The following is a 22043-nucleotide window of genomic DNA, read 5'->3' as shown; positions in this document are numbered from 1 at the left end:
GCATAGACCAACATTTCTCCATTTAGTACAGTACAATACGATGATGAATTCAACCACTCGCAAAATCATCTGAGTCCCGATCCACAACAAAAAAATTAGACTCCTTATTACGGCATATACTGTAAACAACCCCAAAAATCATCACACATAAAAAGAAGGAGGGCGCTTTCACATATCCCAAATTCTGTCATACTTTATGTAGTCAAAAAGTTTGCAATTCAGTGGCTTATCAATTCAGTCATTCGATATCCAACAAGTTGGTTGTGCTCGCCAAGATTTTTCAGCAATAAAGAATTCAGTTTCACCTCTTTGAAGGTTCTCCTTACTTAACCCCACGGATCCATGGTTTATGCAGGTCTGTTGGCAGTAGCTGGTGGCAGTGCCATATATAAAGAGAACCTGAAAGTGTAGTGACCATGTAAAATAAACACAAACAAAGGCAGACAAGCCCAAAACCTACAGGATGGACACATTTTATTTGAAAACCTTTTGAGGTACAGTGTGCATCACGAGCAAGTCGATGACTAAGCAGATGGCAGCACAGCATACATACATGATTTGCAAAGTAAGGATATATCAATCCAAAGAAAGCATTTACCATACTTATATATGCATACGATGTAAATCTTGAATATTAAAGTGTCCTTCACAAGGTTATGTTGCTATGAATGGACTTAAACTTCACATACAATGTACATATTATGTACATATCATTCTGTTCATTATCAGGAGAATTTTTTTAGCATTACTGAATCATGAATACACACTGTATGTCAGTAATGCTGAAATTTACTCAAAAAGGAGGGTCATTCATGCACATCAGAAGAAATCATTATCATCTGGTTTAAGGACGCAGTGATATAAAGCTTTAAATGTTCACGGGTACACGTTTCATAATCTTCAGCAAAGCTTTAGCATACTCCACTCTTATGCTAGGCAAACTATTTTTAATATGAAGGTGAACCTTTTTATAATGAGGTCTATCGCAAGATACCTACTGTATTAAGGTAATTTTGCAGGTCCAAATCCTTTCTCATTCCTTTGATTCTATCCCTGATATATCACGATACCCGATATTACCAAGAAATTGAAGTGGTCCCAAGCAAATTGTTATGATACACCTGTTCCAAAGCATCAATACTGCTGTGTATGGCTGTATGTCTCATGTATTTTGCAAGAAAAAAATTCTTGACCTGTGACACATATGCATAAACATGTACAAGTTGTAAATCAATAATTTTTTTTTTTTTTTTTTAAATCTGTATTTCAATACATCTTTCATCATCTCATTTACCATCTTTGGCTTCGTATGGGCAGAATGGTTTTTGACACTTCACTAGCAAGAGCTTGGTTATTGTGCCATCCGCAACGTGCAACTTAACACACTCTCTCAATCATGGTGAATTGTTGTTACATTTTGCACAGTCTATCAGTAGTCTGGACACAGAACAGGAAGTTAACACTAGCATGATTTGCTACTTGTTTATTTTAGTCAGGTACCACGGTACACACAATTGAGTCACTCCTCTTTCTTCTTACCTTACTTTGAACGATGTGAAAAATATTCAAGAGGATAATCCACCAATTCAACATGTATCAGCATTTTATTCGATTTTGATCATTGCGTTTGAAAGTGACGCTACAATAAATAAACGGCATCTCCTCGTCCAAAAAGCAAGTAAAACACATAACATGAAAATGAATAAGATGATGAGCAATACACTGTCAAGCATTTTGTTTTCATGTTGAAAACTACAACACTGCTTTCAGTGAAGGCAAGATCCAAATTAAGAAATCAAATTACAGTAGCTGATGGCAGATTTTGAGTGTATTAATCTTTCTTCTAAAAAGCAGCACTGTACGTTTTCACAAAAATATGCAAGTTACTTTTTATGCTCACTGGAGCCTACCTCCCCCCACTCCCTTCAAGAGTGTAGCACCATGTCCAGAATACAAAATATTGCCAAACTAAGATGGTTACTGATAGCAAATTATCAAATCAATCTTTGTTCCCCCTACAAGTTGCCATAGAGACAACATTACTGGTACATTTTGGGGTTGGTTTCCAGCTTTTCCGAGACAGCTCATCCTATTACCTTGATGTATGTACTAACTGGCTTTCTAATAACAAACATTGGGACATAATGCATAATGATGCAGCAAGAAAAATGTGCATTATGCACAGCAAAATAGCAATAAGCATCTTTCTCTAAGTTTTTTTTTTTGTTCTTTACTTTGTTGCCTTTTAAAAAATCTTGGAAGTACTATTAAAACTCAAAGTTCTTCTGTAGTGGCATACATGACTCAATTCCCTTCAAAACACACACACTCACACAACAGATACACACACACACACTCTCTCCCTCATTCGCAATCAAACCATGCAAAACTCTACATACCATGACGGAGAAGGCATCACTCATTATTACAGTTGAACATTTTCAAAGTGACCTTGCAACCTCTAATGCATTTGAAGAGGATGAAATGCCCATTTTCTCATGGAATGACTGAATTAGATGGCTAACAGTGTCACGCCACGAATTATCAGACCACATGAATACATGTACCACATGTATTTGATAATACCCAGGCTACACCTATGTCTGGAAATGCACTTGTCGTCAGCAGCATCTATCAAACTTGAGAGAGAGAATCACATGTCAAAACATGTTTTGAATGGCATTTAGGAACTTGGTTTGACACCCGATTCTCAGGGTGCCATGTTTATCTAACCTTTCATATAATTGCAAGTTGAATGTTGTCATTGTGCAGCTGCTATGCACCATTCGACCCTGAAAGTAGAGGTCAACTGCTTACTACCAAACACGCCTTCATCATTCATGCACAAGCAATGGGTAGAAAACACAAAAGGCTGTACTTTTCTCCACAACCGCAAACAGCTGGAAGTTGATGACAGCTTGGAGAAATGAGCATGTTTCAAAACGGCATTGCATTTATCTACTGCAGAAAGGCATCGTGATCTCAAACATGTTTTGAATCGCCCTTTGAATGGCATTTCTCAACGTTTCTAGATGTGTTTGAAAGCACAGTTGCGTTTACCTACTACTTGAAATACCTCATATGCGTCTAGGATCATGATTCTGCCAGGAAATTTTTAGATAAACGTGCTCTTCTTCACACCATGCATTTGACATTGTATTTCAGTTCATGTGCCCCACCTACCAGCTGACTGTATTCAATTTACAAAATCTGATGATGATTCGGTGCTGGCTGGAATAATTACATGTTTTCTTTGGGAAGTTGACACAAACACAGACTCATGTGTAAGCCTTGAATGTAAGCAAACACACCTGTTATTACACATACAAGCTGGACGCAACACACAAGCGACTGGTCATGGCATAATTACTGTATGAGAGTGAACACATCGCAAGTCAATGTATTTTACAGGTCATCCATAATGACAAAGATAAATTGTATACATTTAAATCGAATCACAAAAGACTGGCAACATACTGCATAAGCTGTTATTTTCATGTACAGATATTCTTGCAAATGGGGAAGTCACAGACATTCTAGCAAGATGTTGTTTTCGCGATTTGACACTAGGGCTACCATAAGTGCATTATTAGCCTAGTGTATGGTGACAATTTTGCGTGTTGTTAAATTTGTGGTCTAGCAGTGATTTGCGTACTTCGCGAAAAATTAAACCCTCGCAAAAATAACAGCTTATACTGTACAACAGATAGACGCTGATAATATCTTGCATGTCAGCTCACTTAAATAAGCTGAGTCACTGCATGTGTTCCTTGTCTAAATACTGAAGGTCACAGCTTTGGAAACGTTGCTCACAAGAGCCTCGGCACCAGGTTGTGGTGTTGCCAATTTGACGACACTCCAGGATTCCCCATTGATCTGTGCACTGGATGAGAAGGCAAGCAGCTGGTTCTTATCTCCGAGACCACCTGCACACAGATACGGCAAAGGGAAGACAGATATGCACAGATAAGGAGAAAAGAAGGAAGAGGCATGGGACAAGATAAGAGGGAAAAGACAAATATTTGTAAAGTCAGAAATATTTCTGACTCAAAAAATTCTTCTGAAGCTGTCGGAGTAGAGGTAGCCAAATGAAATTGGTTTCCCATATAATGATGTCACAAATAAACTGATAGAGAAGACAATGATATTACAAATAAAAATCATCTGCTAGTTAATAAGTCTCATAAGCAAATTAATCTTGTTCAACCCAAATTTTATCATATTCATTGCTACTCATGTTCTCAATGTTGAGCTCTATTTAGAAATTTCACAATGACTGTAATGACAACAATTAATACAGAATATTGCATCACATTTAAATATTCATAATCGCATATAGTAAAGAGACATGAAGGAAAGCTGCTAGAAAAAGATGAAAAGTACCGATGTATTTCAGCTGACACATGCTTAAGAGTTGAGCAGCAATGCTCAATACATGTAGAACAGTATTCACGTGAAACACTTGTGGTTCACAGGGAAGAACAAAATATAAGTGTAATTCCAGAAATTCCTTTCTTTTCTTCATGATAAAATACTTTATATCCCAAGGTAAACGATACACTGAGGACATGACTGTCGCAAGACTATCAAGTGGGTTACTACTGGACACTTCCACGAGAACCTAACAGTTAAAGACCATCTAATAGACTTTGTGCAAATAGGGGTCACTATATATTACAAGAATGCTCAAGACGCTAGAAAGGGTATCATCCCCTTAAATTTACACCAACATTGGATGGGGCTACTGAGTTCAGGGCCCTGTTTCATAAAGCTGTTTGTAAAGTTACGAACAACTTACGAGCGACTGGTGATCGGTTCTGATGTGCTATAGTTATCAGAATATCCATAATTCAGCACAAGAACTGATCACTAGTCGCTCGTAAGTCGTTCGTAACTTTACGAACAGCTTTATGAAACACCCCCCTGCTTCAATTATTGAAAGGGCAGCACTGACCGGCAAGAGCAGCAAGAACAGCCGCTGCATTCTGGGACCGATACAGAAGACAATTCCCGGAGAGGGGGCAGCCAGTGTCAAAGGTCGCGCTGTCCACCTCCACCAGCACGGGAACGGGGCCGAGCACCGCTCCGCCCAGGCGATGGGGGTTGCCACCTACGGTGATCGTCACGGCAACAGATGCCTTGCTATTGGCAGGAGCCGAGTCCTCGTGGTTGACATCGATCTACAGTGGGGAAGGCATACCATAGGAAGGGTGATACACTTGCCCAGCACACAATCACTGTACACAAACTCATCCTGCTAGCAAACTACTAGTAATCAATGACTATCTGTGGTCTTACAGTTCTTTGACATGGCCGTCATGTAATATATGTATGCAGGCATGTAGGCACGTCACATTCATGTGGAGATCAGGGTTAATACTTCCACTTGTTGTGAAAAGCACAAAACTCACAAAATCTGTGATATATCTCCACGAAACATATGGCACAGAGAGCATATTACACAAATTCCAAGAGCAGACACAAGTTTAACAAGTGAAAATTAGCATGAAATATACAGAAAATACATAGAAAATACCACACTGGCAGAATCTATTCAGTGTACCAGCAATGAAGTCAAAAGTACATGTACTTTTGTATCTTTATGCATGTGTTTTTTGTTTTGTTTTGTTTTCCAAATTTACAAACATAATTCATATACTAATTCCATGTTGGAGGAGAGAGAAATTCAATATTTTGAGCACGTATAAATGCAAAATGAAAAGGGCCTAGAATGTTCAACAAAGACAACAAGACAGACAGTGAACTGGTATTCGTCTCAGAAGAGGTGACAATGTGTCAAAAGGTGATAAGGGGGAGAGCAAAATAGAGACTGGTAACTAACCTTTAGTCCTAACTCAGTCAGGAGGGGTTGTGCATTGACCAAGTTGATATTGTTACCACCAGTCTGTACCCTCAGTATCCCAGCAGACACTGCGGCTTTCATGTAAGATCCAGCCCTCTTGTGCTCATCACCTGGTAATGAGATAAGCAAACTGTGAGTACCTTTTTATGATATCACAATCAAGCCATACTCATCAGTAAGGTGGAACTAACAAAATGGGCCAAGCATGATGATGGGGCAAGCAACTCTTCAATCAGTGCAAATGCAATTTCATTAGAAATACCGCACAATGAAGGCACCTAAAGATGAATTTAATTTCAAGATATCTTTACCACAATTAGACCTAGGCATTTTCTCTGGGAGTATTATATTAAATAATGATCACATTTATCACAGCTACACCCAAACAGTTCAGAGAGAGTGTATGGTTTCTGTCATCTGTATGGTTCCGTGTAGAGATGTATACAGAACAGGTCACTATTGCATACCACAAAATGCTCCAAAATTTTCATTCAGATCCCCGTTTTAAGTTACTACTAATAATAATAATAAATATCATTTATAAAGCGCTTATTACAACGTTTCTAAGCGCTGATATATTGTCAAACTTAGTCAAATATACAAATTAAATTCCTCCCCTACTGTTTAAATGTCTATATCCTGCTTATGAATATGCCCTACATGATCTGTAAAAGACAAACTTTCTTTGCTAAAAACATCACATGTAAAACTTTCCATGTGGATTTGCATTAACATCTTTGTATGATAGTAAATGAATCTGTTGGCAAAGGAAACTAGAAATGTCGCTACAGCGACTGGTTATACCCCCGCCAAACAACATTTCATAAGCTTTGGTCAAAACAACATTTCATAAGCTTTGGTCAAAAAACTGAGGAAGTAGTTAAATCCGCAAGATCTTTCCTTGATCTTCTGCCATTAATATGCCGTTACCATGGCAACGTACTTTCGGGTACTGTCGAAAAATGCGTCTTGCACATCTACAACCAAAGGCACACATCTGTACCAAGTTTCATGGAAATTGGGCAAAAACTGAGGAAGTAGTTTGCAACACAAAATTTTCCATCATTTTTGGCTCATAATATGTGAGCTGTTACCATGGCAACATACTTTTTGTCACTGTCAAGAAATGTGTCATGCTGACCTATATCCTAAGACAACCATTCAATATGAATTCCATGAGAATTGGAAGAACACTGATGAAGCAGTTTTGCCATGAAGCATTTTGCCCTATATTTTACCAATAACATGCCGTTACCATGGCAACGCACTTTTTGCCACTGCGGAAATATGTGTCTTGCACATTAACATATTCAGATGAACATCTGTACCTAATTTCATAAAAATTGATCAAAAACTGTGGGAGGAGTTCGCGACGCAAGATTTGTACCCATTTTTGCCCATAATATGCCGTTACCATGGCAACGTACTTTTGGGTACTGTCAAAAAATATGTCTTGCACATCTACAACCCAAGGCACACATCTGTGCCAAGTTTTATGGGAATCGGTTGAAAACTGAGGAAGTAGTTCGCGACGCAAGATTTGCAACGGACCGACCGCCCGACCGACCGCCCGACCGCCCGACCGCCCGACCGACGGCCCGACCGACCGTCCGCTGATTCCTATATACCCCCTTCAAACTTCGTTTGGCGGGGGTATAAAGATTTAAATGGCACCAAAACACAAACTAACAATGCTTTTACGGTAACCACCAAATCATTCTCCTTGGACATAGAACATACAGAACTGGGCATTGCCTCTTACCGTATGTTGTGACCTGGACTGTTGCGGCTTTAAGCTGACCCTTTGCCAACGACGCTGCCATGACACCAAGCCCTTCGCCAAGCTCAATCATTGGCTTTGTCTCTGGCCTCAGGGCATTGGTCAGGGCCTGGGCATTTATCTGGAGAAAGAGTCAATCAAGAAACACATGAAATATTCAGTTTCAAACAAAATTGACACCTTTTACATTATAGAGTTGTCACTCAAAAATATGCAAATAGCATTTTAATAGTGAAGGGCATGCTACAATTATGTCAAAGTTCTAAGAAACATATTTTTCATTTCAAAAGCATTTATATTCTTCACTTTACTGAAAAAAAGGCATGATAAATATATATCACTAAACATGCTCTCTTTACGTTTCCCAAATAGATGTCAATGAATTGATTGTGAAACTTCTGTCCTTATTCTATACAGCTCCATGACACTGCCAAAGATAGCAAACCCTTACCCTTGAAATAAAAGAAACGTGGTGGATATCTACTATCTAGGCATTCAATATTCAATTCAACAATTCTATTCCAGAACACAAAAATGGGATATCATCCTTACATACAGCATAATCGATTAATTAGCGAAATTGCAAAATATGTAACATTTATCACGTAACTCTTTACAGTAGTGTATAAGTTAATATAAAAGTACACTGTAGTTGTACAAAACACTGTAAAACTAGAAAAGTTTGCATACATTTTAATTTCATGAGCCAAGATTCATAAAAACAAAATGCACACAAAAGATTTTGTTTACACTATATGCAATGAATAACAGTGGCAATTTGCGAAAATATCATACTGCGAAAAAGGTCGTTGACTCTAATTGCAAAAACTTCATGCTGCAAATATATCTTGCTTTACAGTATACATGTATTAAGATGTGTAAGCAAAGTTAAATAATTAGTGTTGAAAAAAGAGAAATTGATTTGAAGGTATGGCTTGTATTTATGTGGATTATATTAAGGAAAAAATATGCATACATGAGGTAATATAAAAGAACGTAATTTTCAACAAGGGCCATCGCTCAATCATATGAAACCCCAAAAGACAGAATACATTTCATAGTCTAGAATGTATTTTCAAGACAGCAGGCAAGATAAACACTTACAGCACCAAATAGCGACTTTCCGTTGGCTCCGTCCACAAACTGCTCGGCAATCTCACACGCGACACGTTCCTGGGCCTCCACCGTACTGGCACCAAGATGGGGCGTAACAATGACCTTGGCATGCTGAACGAGGGCAGTGTTGGTTGGTGGTTCCTGCAACAGAACAGTCAAGAATATCAAGCGTTAGAATGACCTTGCCATACACACAGCATTACCTACAAGTTTAATCACCAACATTTGCTATTACTGTCAAAGTGGAAATTTTTGCTGTATGGAAATTTGGGCATACTGTATTTCATGGGACATGTATCTGGCATAAAAATATAAGAAGGCAAATTCTTTTCTTGTCATGCAATACCATATGATATTTTTTCCTGCTGAATCAAAATCAACGTTCATCTTAACTAGCCTGGTGTAAAAAAAAAAAAAAAAAAAAAAAAAAAAATTACTAGTGAAAAATTTTTAACTTTTACCGGTTTGTATCTATAAAATTACCACACTCTTGTAGCATCAATATTTTTTGCCTAAAACACTCTGAGATTAAAAAATATATACATACGTCTGCTGGATACTGATGTACATCAGTACCATATTTTCCCTTTCATACAAGATTATGTGCATCCTGGAAGATTAACACAAGAGTGAATCTGTGATACCTGTATGAGGCCTTTACGACCTTTTTATCCAGACCTTCTGCTTGCCTATTTCTACTCCTTTATACTTCAAATGAAACTGTAATAAAGCATGCCCCAGGAAAAAACATTACTCTCTCAGATAAACACCACAATAATACACTCCCACTCACAGAGTAAGACAGAGACACACAGGGCGGTGAGTTGGCCTAGTCGGTAGCACGTCTGCCTTACGATCCTGAGGACCAGGGTTTGAACCCAAGTCTGGACTGAGCAATGTTATGTGTAAACATAAAGCGCCCTCTAGCAAGAGGCAAAACACTCTGTCCCTCCGATAGGACATAAAATGGAGGTCCCGTGTATGAGAGAGTCACAACTCATGCACGTAAAAGATCCCGCTTCATTCATTCATCGCAAAGAGCAGGGTGTTTAACCTGGTGAAGTGTGACCCTGCACCTCAAAACAACCAAAAAGTCGCCAGACATGAATTTTTAGTTAAGACCATATTCTGAAAGAGCAGACTTTAAGCTTTAAAAAGATGTATAACTCAAACCAAATTGACTCTCCTAACCTATCTAAATATTGGAAAGAAAGCACAAACCCAGGAAAAGTGTGAACTGAGAAAAGAGGCTCTGCAGTACAGTGTCTATTCAAGCGCTTAATCTTTACCAAACCGTGCTGGTTGTGCGATGAATGGGACAAAAAAGAGGAAGTAAACCACCAGAGTAACAACAATGAAGGAATTATCAGATTAAACTGAAATTAAGCATGCCTCATTAACACATTCTGTCCATAATTAATGCCAACTTTCAAAGCAGTAGCGTTGTCCTTTCAAAAGTTATTAGAGTTGAAAGTGAAGAGTGTGGACAAGGTTTTTCAGAAATGAAAAAAGAATTCTAAAGGCACACCTAATCACACTATTCTACGAAAATGTTCGATATAAACTGCTAAAAAAACACACTTTCCTGTCCGTTTTATGATACCAAATTTTAGCCTAATGTAAAAGAAGACCCGCTCTTTCAGAAAATATGAAAAAGTCAAGTTCGGCTGGTTGACCCATTTCATTTATTTTCAGTCCTCACGCAAAATCAGTGTGTGCGACTTTATGTTCGTTTTGAGGTGCACGGTCACAAGTGGTCCCACCTCACATCCAACTGGACCCCCATGGAAGACCAGCTGAGCATAGTTGAATATGGGCTATCCAGCCATCTTCTCAGATGGAAATGAACAAACAAACACACACTCCCGCATGCATCCAAGTACTTGGCTCCAGATTGTAGCTAATCATCTGAATACGTATTTGCAAGTTATTGCAGGATTTGCCCAACCTGCAACACTGACAACACAAAACACGAACAAGAACCCAGAACACACACACCCTAGGCTCACCTCAACGAACACGTCTAGAGCAGCGCCACCACACTGACCAGCATCTAGAGCTCGCACGAGGGCCTCCTCGTCGATGATGCCACCGCGGGCAACGTTGACGACTTTGACTCCAGGTTTGCACAGCTGGAAGGACTTATCTCCAAGCAGACCTGGATGACAGGAACATTGTTTCAGAGTTTGTGATTTTCAGCTGTCTGGAGAATATAATTCAATGCTCTTTCTACGGGAACAACTTTATTTGAAATGAAAAATTAAAGTGATATCTGACTGTTTGTTCATGGGCAGAACCATCCATTAAGCACTAAATAAAGCTAAACTCCATTTCTGCTGCACAGGCTTTACTGTACAGCCATTCAAATACGTAATATTATACATGTAATTTTATTTCAAATATTTATCAGTCACATCTAAATTTCATTTGCCAATCATATGAAGATTCAGGAACTATCCCGCAGCCATGAACATATACCCCATATGTTTATTTTACCCTTTTGCAAGCTACACCACACTACCATTCCTAACAGAATAATAACACGGCAATATGAGTCTCCTGTTAGGAAGTTTTCTCCTTTTTTGAATGACACAGTTATACCTGCCAAACCCACAATCCAATAAACCGGAATATATGGGCAAGATCGTTTCAAAATTTTTATTTTTTTTTGCTTACTCTTATACATCACTCTTAGCAGTTATTTGAAAAACTATGAATACAAGGTTGAATGGAGCTTCTTCTTTTCTGAATAGAATAATGAATAGTTGGCAGGTATGCATGAGGAGTTGCTCTCTACCTCTGGTCTGTGGAATGAGGGGTGTGTGCACAGTGATGTAATCACACTTTGGCCACATCTCCTCCAGCGTCATCCACTCTATGTTGGACTGCCTGGCGTCTTCCGCCGACACGATGGGGTCGTATCCAATCGTCTGTATTGGATGTAAGAAGAACATAATGCATGTAGGATGCATTTCCATGTCACATTATAAATGCCAGACTAGACTCAAGTGACCTGGCTTTTACCAATAAAAGAGTGCGATTATAGGGATTTCAAGACAACGATTCAAAATTGCCTCAAATTGATGTCCCATATGGGAAACAAATTATGTGTTTCCATGTTACTATAATATACAAATGATGCACAGGATAGAGTGCGTTAGTGGAGATGTAGCGCACTCGAGGGTATTTACAATTGTGAAACATGCACTACATTGTAAATACCCGAGAGTGCGCTGCATCTCCACTAACGCCACGAAATAATCCTGTGCATCATTTGTTTTATAAAATGGGTCGAAAACTAACAGCATTTTTCACGTACCTTTGTGGGTCAATACCAGTCAGCTACATGTAGCACTCACTCAAGAGTCAAGATGTCCGAAGATGCTCATCCCAAACATTTACGCACGTCGCACTCGGAAATCCCGTACATATACAAGTACTGTACGTATAAGAGTATGCGTATGCCACGCATGTTATGCACACAAGAAAGGCTGGCCGGCAGCCCGAACTAGAAGTTGTTTACAGGATTGACAGCGTGTATAGTAGCGCGCGACGCACTTGTAACAACTAATTGAGTGCGCACTGCTAGTGTAAACATTGTGACGTCAGGCCGTGCATGTTAGTGAGAAATTAATGCAAGCACACGTGACTCATTTTAGCGCTTCCAATTGGTTACATTCTTGAACCCATTTTATAAACATGATTAACAAATGCCACCGCACATAAATATGAAAGTTTTGCTCAGAGTAAGGGAAGGTGAATTACAATGTCTTTTGTCAATCACATTGGTACTTTAGCAATGATTGACAGATGTCAATGACATAATCTTGGTGAGGATTTTTTTCCCCTGGTGTATCCAAGTGATCTGAATGAAACAAGTAAAAAAACCATTACAAAATATATGACACACATTTAGATATTCTTTTAGCCACATAAGGCCAAAAAAAAAAAATTGTTGCATTGGCGTAACCCGCCCGACCCTAAAAATTCCGCCGACCCCATGTTTTTTTATTATTTTTTTTTGCTATCGATATCAAATATCTTGTTGATTGCGATCGCGATCGCACAAACCCGGAAGTGGAAACGGCTCTGGGGATATCGGATGTACGAGGGAGAGATCTAGCGCCTCGCATAAGCCTTCCTTGATCAGTACGTCATCTGTTTCCAACACGGACACGTACTCTAACAAGATTTATTCAGTGTATACGTAGCATTCAGACTGCGATGTATTGTGCACAGTTTTGCCATAGGTTTCTTGTGTGGAGAACTTACACGAATCTGTATATGTGGGACTGTAATAGAGATCGCCATGTGCGATGAAAAGATCGTACATATGGGTCAATTTGCATCTATCTTATCTAAGTCAAAATAGTAAAATATGAAGTGAAAACATTCAGGATAGGGATTTCAACATCTTTAAATTCTGTGAAGGGGTATAATTCCAGTAATATTGGCCTCATAAATGATTTGTAGAATAGATGAACACAGCACATTCGGTGCAGCAGTTGTAACTGTTTACTGAGCTGAGCACGAGTTTTACACGTAAAATGCAGGTAGCAAAAAAAAAAAAAAAAAAAAAAAAAAAAATCCGCCCGACCGACCCTATTTGAAAATCTCATGTTACGCCAATGCAACATTTTTTTTTTTTTTGGCCTAAGTGACGATCAGGGTATTATGAATCAATATAAATCAAAATCATTTGCATTGTATAGTTCCTATTGAAAATGCCACACACAACAGGGCTTCACTGGACAGGGCCACAAGCTAAAATTCCTTAATGTATAGAGCCTAACTGTGATGTCACAGTAGTCGGGGGAAAAACATTCTCATTTACCGTCATGCCAAAGGACTGCATGCGCTGAGCCACCTCCTTGCCGATGCGGCCGAGACCCACAATGCCGAGGGTCTTGCCGAAGAGCTCCGAGCCCATGAATGCCTTCCTGTCCCACTTGCCATTTTTCAGGGTGTGGTGGGCCTGGGGCAGGCTCCTGATTAGTGGGAAATGGAGGACAGACCACATACAATTTGTAAGGCGTCATGCAGTAAATGAAAATTTGTGCAACTGAAAAAAATAGAACAAACAAACAAAACAATACAGATCCAACATTTTAAACAAAAAACAAGTGATATGATAGACAGCATACTTCATGTAAGAATCACAACAATCCCTTTACAACATAATAAGCATAAACATGAAGTATAAAACATATTAAGCAACAAAAACAGGAGTTTTTTTTTTTTTGACACAAGGAATACCAATCATGCAGTATTGTAAACTGCCTTCCAATTTATAATCAGTGAATCATTGACTTTAGTGTATAGCTTAGTATGCAAGTCTTATCATTTTGCAGTTGATACACTATGATAAAGTGAAGTATATTCTGTCTACAGTATATCTGTACACTGGGGGCAATGGGTCACACAAAGACTGTAGGGGCTGTGGAACTACAGTACCCCCCCCCCCCCACAATAAAGCAATCTATGGCATCTTATCTGCAACTTAGAGTGTGTGTTGAATCAGTAGACCAATCTCACAGTGACTTGCAATTCTCACATTACCTCCTTTGAAAGCTGTAAAATTTCTTCCAAAGCCCCGACACACACTTTCAGGGACAAAGAGAATTGTCCGTGCCACTTAAACTATTCACATCATGCATGGTACAAACTCTACAATTGATACATTCGGTTATAATTTACAATCCAGAACCAAACAAATAAGTGGCCTAAAGGAAGATGTGATAAATAGTGTATACTGTAATTCTTTGGCACTACATTTCTGGTAAAGATGCCGAAGTCATGTTGCTGGTATATGAATGCTGCAGCAAAATGTCACAGTATGAATAACCTCTCGGTCATTATGCTACTTTGGTGTCCTGACCTATTTTCCTGATCCCATGAGTAAACAATTGCTATCAACGTCAAATATAAGACGACAATGCAAATATTGGTTTAATCCACAGCACACCCAGTGGTACTGACACTCAAAATTCGAGGCCAAGTAGTCCTTACCAGATATGATTCTTACACAAAAGCGTGCCTGAAGTAAATCCCATTAACCTTCACATTCGTCCTTGTTTTCTTTTGCCAGTACAATGAGTGAGAGACACTGGGACTGTGTAATCTTCTAACTTGCAGGGACTCTGCTGATGATCTAAATGTTAATCTTCCTCTCTTTGTTGTTGTTGTTGTGTTTTTTTTTTGTTGATAATCTGTGGCACTTCATGGGTTGAGCAACACAAAGCAGATTTGTTAAGTTCTCTAAAGCTAACAAATAGGGTTCAAGTCAGACAATGACAAATTATACGTTTCTCTTCCTGAAGTGTACCTCTGATTTTGTACAATTCTCACTGTTGCAAAAAGGGATATACATTGTATACCAAAATGTTGCAGTACCAGTTGACATAGCTGAGCGCAATTTACAATCAGTCATTTTCAATGACACAGGTGTCTTAACTGACACTAAAGATTGTCACTTTGTGACATTACTATCATATTATTGCATTGTGACACACTGTTGTGTGTGGAAGTTTCCATTATTTGTTGCCTTCATTTCTTGTTATTGTTGTTGTTTTTATAAACTTTTTAAAGAAAATATAATAACATTAAGCTGCTACTTTCCTGTTGCATATTCTTTCTTTTTTTCCTTTACCCTCATTATCTAAGACTTAAATCAAAGTGTTTGTGTATTTCATTGTCGTTGAAGACTAGTCGCGCGAATACTTGGGCAGGTGTCTATGAGAAACATATAGCAATATCAGCTCAACCTACACAGGTTAAAGTCCCTGATTTGAACATGTGTAAAGAACATATGAATTTGTATTGTCTGTATGCCTGTAAATATGGCAATCACCAGTGAGCAGAAGTGAGTCATATCAGGGCAATTACCCTCTGAGGACAATTACACCCCCCGCTAAATACTGGTTAGTGATAAGGTTAGAGTAAAGACTAGGGTTAGAGTTAGGTTTAGGGTTAGAGTTAGAGTTTGGGTAGGGTTAGGATTAGGTTCAGGATTAGGATTAGGGTTTAGGGGAAGGGGAAGGGGAAGGGGAAGGGGAAGGGGAAGGGGTAATTGCCCAGGGGGTAATTGCCCCAGACCCGAACTGAGCATCAATGATCCCCTTGTAACCATGGTACCTGCCTCTCATGATGAAGCTTAGATGATTCTTACCTTGACAAGCAGCAGATCATGGCACAGGTGTGTTCTGCAGCACTGAGTGTATTTCCTCCAGGGGTACTGGACAGACACAAGACAACAGGTGAAGAAAAGGAGAGGAATAACATGTGGACATTAATTTCTGCCAGATACTGAGACTAAAATCATGATCATAATTTCATTCTTTAGTGGGCCACATGTTTCAATACTGTCCGACGTGATCATGTACTGACGCGACAACTTGACTAATGACACCTAACCAGCACAAGCCATATATCTGCATGGCAGTTTCAGGAGTAACTTCACTTGCCATTTGAAAGCACTGAACTGAAGGTCCTTATCAAAGGACAATTTTGTTTTCCTTCTTTATTTATTTTTTTTTTAAACAGAGGATGCTTTGATTATTGCCATGGATATTTTTACCATGGCACAATCTTACGGAAATAATTGTTTCTATTACATATTGCAAATGACTACAGATACAGAACAACCACAAGTTAAAGGACAAGTTCACCTTCATAAACATAAGGATTGAGAGAATGCAGCAATATTAGTAGAACACATCAGTGAAAGTTTGAAGAAAATTGGACAATCGATGCAAAAGTTATGAATTTTTCAAATTTTTGTGTTGGAACCGCTGTATGAGGAGACTACTATAGCTTATGAGTCATATGCGTACAACAGTATAAAGAAAATGTAAAGAAAATTTAACATATTTTCACTTTTTTCGCATAACAAAAGAGCACTTGACTTGCCTCTTTCTAAGGGCAGGGGGAATAATATTACCCATAACATATGTCGGTGACGAGTCAGGGGAATGTGTACTTTCTTCAAAAGATGAAATTTTGTGAAAATCTCTTTATATTTTCCTTATATTGTTGTACGCATGCGACAAGTTATTCATACACTGCCGTAGTCTTCTCATCCAGCGGTTACTGCACAAAAACTTCAAAAATTCATAACTTTTGAACGGATTGTCCGATTTTCCTCAAACTTTCAATGATGTGTTCTACTAATATTGCTACATTCTCTCAATCCTTATGTTTATGAAGGTGGACTTGTCCTTTAAGTCCAATTGTGAGTTATTTTGTATGGAAAGGCTCCAATACTGATTAAGGCAACTTCACAATCAAGTCTCATACTTCATCACGATGACACCCTGTCGAGTAGCTGCAGATATGTCAATGTTGTCGACACCAGTACCGGCCCTCCCGATGATCTTCAACCTTGTCCCTGCTTGGATGACCTCAGCCGTGACCTTTGTAGCAGATCGCACGATAAGTCCATCATAGTTCTGGTGAGGAAAGGGGGTATGATAAAAGCCATGATATGAAAGCAGATGATTAGTAAACATTAAAACATCTAGACAAATACAACCATGATGCTGTACGGTAACCAAAGTTTGTGTATAATCCATGGCTGGCGCCACATTTTCAAAAGTGGGGGGGGGGGGGGGGGGGGGGCGGGGGAGGGCAACAGCTGGGTTTTATGAGCTAACAAGAAAAAAAAACAACTAGAAATGTCACTATGGCGACTGATGCCTCCGCCATAATGCACGATTCTCCCAATAGGCGTATAGTACAATGTCTTCACAATGTGTGATCCATGACAGTTTCACATAAGTGGCAAAATATTGAAATGACAGGTTTGTCAGAAATGTTTTGAACTGGGTTTGCTATAATTTTCTAAGAGTGCAGGTACACATATTTGGGGAATTGAGAATTTTTACTTGAATTCTGACGGTATGCAATGAGTAATTTCCAAGGTATGAAGAAAGAGTGTAATGACGGTACAAAATAGATTTTTTATTTTATTTATTTATTTTTTTTTTTTTGGGGGGGGGGCATTGAAACCTGGCCTTTGACCCTTAACCTCTGACCTTTGACCTTCTGGCTGGAAATTTCTTGGAGAATCTCCATTAGGTAATGCATGTATTAAGTTTTGAAACTAATAATGCAAGCATTGCATAACACTAGTATACACTATGAGGGAAATAGTAACATTTTGAGGAGTTGACCTTGACCTTTGACCCCTGACTATTGACTCATGACCCCTAAATTCCCTAGATAATCCCTGCCAGTCAGTACATGCGTATGTACCAAGTTCCAAAAAGATACATTGAACCATTTGCGAGAAAAGTGATATTGCAACATTTTCACCTCACCTTTGACCTTTTGACCTTTGACCTTCTGACATGAAACTCTCTCTGGAGAATATTTACGCAGTAGTACATGTCCTCACCAAGTTTCAAGAAAATACCTTTGGGTATTGCATAGATATGGGGGAAATTGCAACATTTGTAGCATTTGACCTTAGCCAATTTCACCCAAAATCTAATCAAATAATTGCCCAATCATACTTCATACTTGGACCAAGTTTGGTATAAATTCCAGTAAATATAACTCAAGTTATTGCATACACGAAAGCGGACGGACGTACAAATAGACGGACAACCCGAAAACATAATGCCTCCGGCACCACTTCGTGGCGCAGGCATAAAAAGGCCTTCAGGGCAACTCCTCGTGCCACTTCCGGGTTTCTTCAGCTGACAAGCAAATTACCCCCCCCCCCCCCCACCCTGTAATCTATCATATTTTGGCCTTACTAACCAAAAAGCTTGCCAGAGGCTTGCCCTACCTATATAACAACAACTATAGCTAATTGAATTCCTGCCTGTGAAACTTAATGAGAGATCTGGAGCAGGTGAATGAAATGCTTCTTTAATTACTAGGCTATAGGTTGTTGGAAAAGAAACATCCATAAATTGTAATGAATTACAAAAAAAGTATATTATCTCACAGTTTAGTTTTGTGTCTAACATACCCTGGCAATTCTTCAGTCGCTGTTAATTTAGCAGAATGTGCACCTCATCATCCAGGCATGTACAGGAGTATGCATGCATACAAGGAGTGCAAACAAACTTAACCAGTACACATTTATAGTATGTTACTTAAATTACACTACACACACCCACAAATGCATTGTAACATGTGCAATAATTTCATTGTTCATGGCCAAAGTGTGTTGGATCATAATGACATCAGTTTATAGAGAAGCTGAACATGTATGACCCAGAGTCAGTTTGAGGTCAACACTGTGCATGGCCCCTACACCCTCTGGCCCTGGATTACCCAACCCAAACTGAGTGGGATTTTAAATGTAATGACATCAAAGTGAAGCCGAATGGAGATCATCAGGATAGGCACGTGAAATAATACATTTACGTGTACCGGTATACCAAATCATTTGTGTCAGTTTAGTTACCTCAAGTTCATAACTAACATAACGTTAGACCTGCATGGCCCTGAACAACTAGACCAGTGGTTGATTTAATCTAATGTACGTTAGAACTCATTTCTACACAAGTGAGGCGACGTGATTGAGACAACTTTCCGTTCTGAAACATTGTAGGGGGTCATAATGGCTGTCTAACTTTATTTGAACCAGCACAGATGTGATAATGATCTATATGCTACAGCATCAGACAGTGGCCCTAAATAGTAAATAACCCTGGGTCCAGAGACAAATTCATCACTGCAACTTCTCCCTCTCAGCTCCGACGAGTCAGTCATAACAAAACTGAGTGATAGAAACCATTACATACCCTCTAACATATAATGCAGAACACAACTTTCACAAGTAAATCTAACACTGTGGTAACAGTGTTATAACGTTACTAGAGTTCTGTAATTGACTAACCCCGGGACGCTCCCGTATACACAGTTACACACTGTGGGAGCGTCCTGAGTCAATAGAGTGCTATATCGGTAAGCTTGAAAAACATACACAGTCTGTCACAGATTTTCGCACCTCCGTAAGTTTCGAATATCACGAGGAAAAAACGTACTTTTATAGTATACATAAGATTCTTATCTAATTAATACCCTTCGTTCACCTTGTTCTTGTTCACACTGGTCCAATGATCCTGAAAAAACGTTTTTTTCACGGCCATATACGGGTCCGTAGTCCTAGCTCCCCATCCCATTCACCATTTTCGAAATCAGTATGCAGTACACTGCGCACGTAAATATTCATGTGCTGGCGGAGTCGCAATGCGTTTAGCCTTCTGACAAGGCCTGCGCGCGCGCACCCACCCAGAAAGCAACGCAATATACAGCGAGAGGGTTTGCCAACAGTATGATAAGGCCTTGCCACAAAGCTACACGACTTGACGGCCAGCGCATGCGCACAAATCTGAAATCCATTGACTGTATAAGATGTAGTTTTCCCGAGTTCCTCTCGACCGAGTCGCATTTAACTCATCAAACCGAGCAGAAAGGGACTATTGCCAGAACCAAAAGTTGAACGCAGTCAGTCTTCAACATTACATCTTCACCTGTAAGTCTTCATATTGCAGAATTTTTGCGATTTCATATTGATTTTTAGGCGCTATACTTCGCCTGTCATGATCATGTCTGCTACAATGCGCAGCCCCAACACTGCGTGTTGGGGCTGGTCGCAGTTAGTAATTGACATGTCAACTTTATGGAGACTAAAATGTTAATGCTGCGCCTGTGGATTACTCTAACAGGTAATACTCCATTTTCATTGAATCAGCCCAGATGTCTAACATAGCAAGTTACACTTTACAGATGTACCAAAAGGTAGTGTTTTTAGTGAATATGAACATTATATGTACTACTAACCCCGGGACGCTCCGTATACACAGTTACACACTGTGGCCCAACACTGCGTGTTGGGGCTGGTCGCAGTTAATGTACTACTAGACTAGATCTAAATTTGTGTTTGAAACGATGTATATGCATGTAAATATATGATATCTTTTCATTTTTGAAGCGCCATGAGCACTGAAAAGTGGACCTGTGCGCTAGTATAACGAACGTTACTAAGTAGCCACTATTAATATTATTATCAATAATATTAAATTCAACTGCAGAAAAGTTTCGAGAAGGAATGCCAGATAAATAAATCATACATCATTAAATTTACATGCTTCTTCTTCTTCTTCTTCTTTTAATGATGATCCATGATGGAGAAAATTCATGCATGAATAACTTGTAAAGAGACATCACATGGAGAAAATTCACGCATGAATAAATTGAGAGAAAGAGACATGTCTCCCCTTCAGTCACAAATGCCAAAGCCTATGCAACGGGCAATGCCAATGACATTACCCACGTGCCTGTACAGTGCCAGGGTCTAGGGACATAGGAGGATTTCCCCCAAAACAGCTGATCATGCGAGCGACAGGATTTGGTGCGTGCTCGACTTGTCTCGTACGGTCGTAAGCATGGTTATAATATAGGGCAACGGCAGCCCGAGGATGCTGTGCACGCATGCTCCCAGGGTAGGGTTCTGCCAACTCACCGGGATTTCTGCCAGCAACTCTTCCTTGCTCAATTTTGTCTTGTTGTCCACAGCAATTCCATTTTCCTTCAAGATTTCTGTGCATCTCGGAGATACACTGTCGCTGATAAGAACACGCTGCAAAGTGTATGCCATCCTTGTTCTGATAAGATTCAGGTAATTCAGGCAAAAATAATTTCACGAGCTTCGCGGTCCGTATCTTTCACGAGCAGACGCTCTTGTGAACGTGAAGAAGGAGAGAGCATGGAGAAACTTACTGCCGCTGTATTCGGGGTGGGAAGTACACAGCTGGCAATGGGGGACCGGACCCGGTGGTAGTTTTCCACTCAGCGTCAGGTTTACACACTGTACCCGCTCACACACCCGTTGCTCGGCTTCTCTTGCGCCCCACGCGTGTGTGTACGTACAGGAAACTTACAAAGCACGGAGACTGCGGCATGACTTGTCAACCACCATGGCCATGTGCGTTGGTGGTAATTGCGCATGCGCAAAGAAGAACCCAAAGAATGCGTCCGGATTTTTGTTTTTTGTTCTAGCGGGCTCCGTGTGGATCAATAAAAATCAATGCATGATATTTGACCAATCAGATTACAGAGATTCTGAAGCCCATTCTATATCTTGTAATTACCGAATGACTGAATGATTTAAAGGGGAAATCCAGTCCAATAATAAGTTAGTCTGATAAAAAGATAGCAAAATCTTATGACATCATCGGTAAAATTTTGACTGAAATCTGATGAAAAATAAGGAAGTTATGAAATTTTGAAATTTGATTTCTGCTAAACAGTTCTTGGACAGTGGAT

General features: G+C 39.5%; 1 protein-coding gene across 1 annotated transcript; it reads right to left on the bottom strand.

Annotated features, from left to right (window-relative positions):
* Positions 1-915: 915 nt before the first annotated feature.
* On the bottom strand, positions 916-21478 carry LOC139730069 (D-3-phosphoglycerate dehydrogenase-like). The gene is made up of 11 exons (XM_071640979.1): positions 21241-21478; positions 17055-17206; positions 15928-15993; positions 13594-13747; positions 11557-11689; positions 10769-10917; positions 8748-8900; positions 7626-7764; positions 5843-5973; positions 4955-5180; positions 916-3926 (listed from the first exon to the last, which is right to left on the bottom strand). The coding sequence occupies exons 1-11, from the start codon at positions 21373-21375 to the stop codon at positions 3775-3777; spliced, it is 1590 nt and encodes a 529-aa protein (XP_071497080.1). The 5' UTR covers positions 21376-21478; the 3' UTR covers positions 916-3774.
* Between the last annotated feature and the right edge of the window lie 565 nt (positions 21479-22043).

This window comes from Diadema antillarum, unplaced genomic scaffold (genome assembly GCF_040938485.1).
Source record: "Diadema antillarum isolate AM-2024a unplaced genomic scaffold, OU_Dant_1.0 seq00000288_RagTag, whole genome shotgun sequence".
Classification (NCBI taxonomy): Eukaryota; Metazoa; Echinodermata; class Echinoidea; order Diadematoida; family Diadematidae; genus Diadema; species Diadema antillarum.
This window is presented reverse-complemented; position numbering and strand designations above follow the sequence as displayed.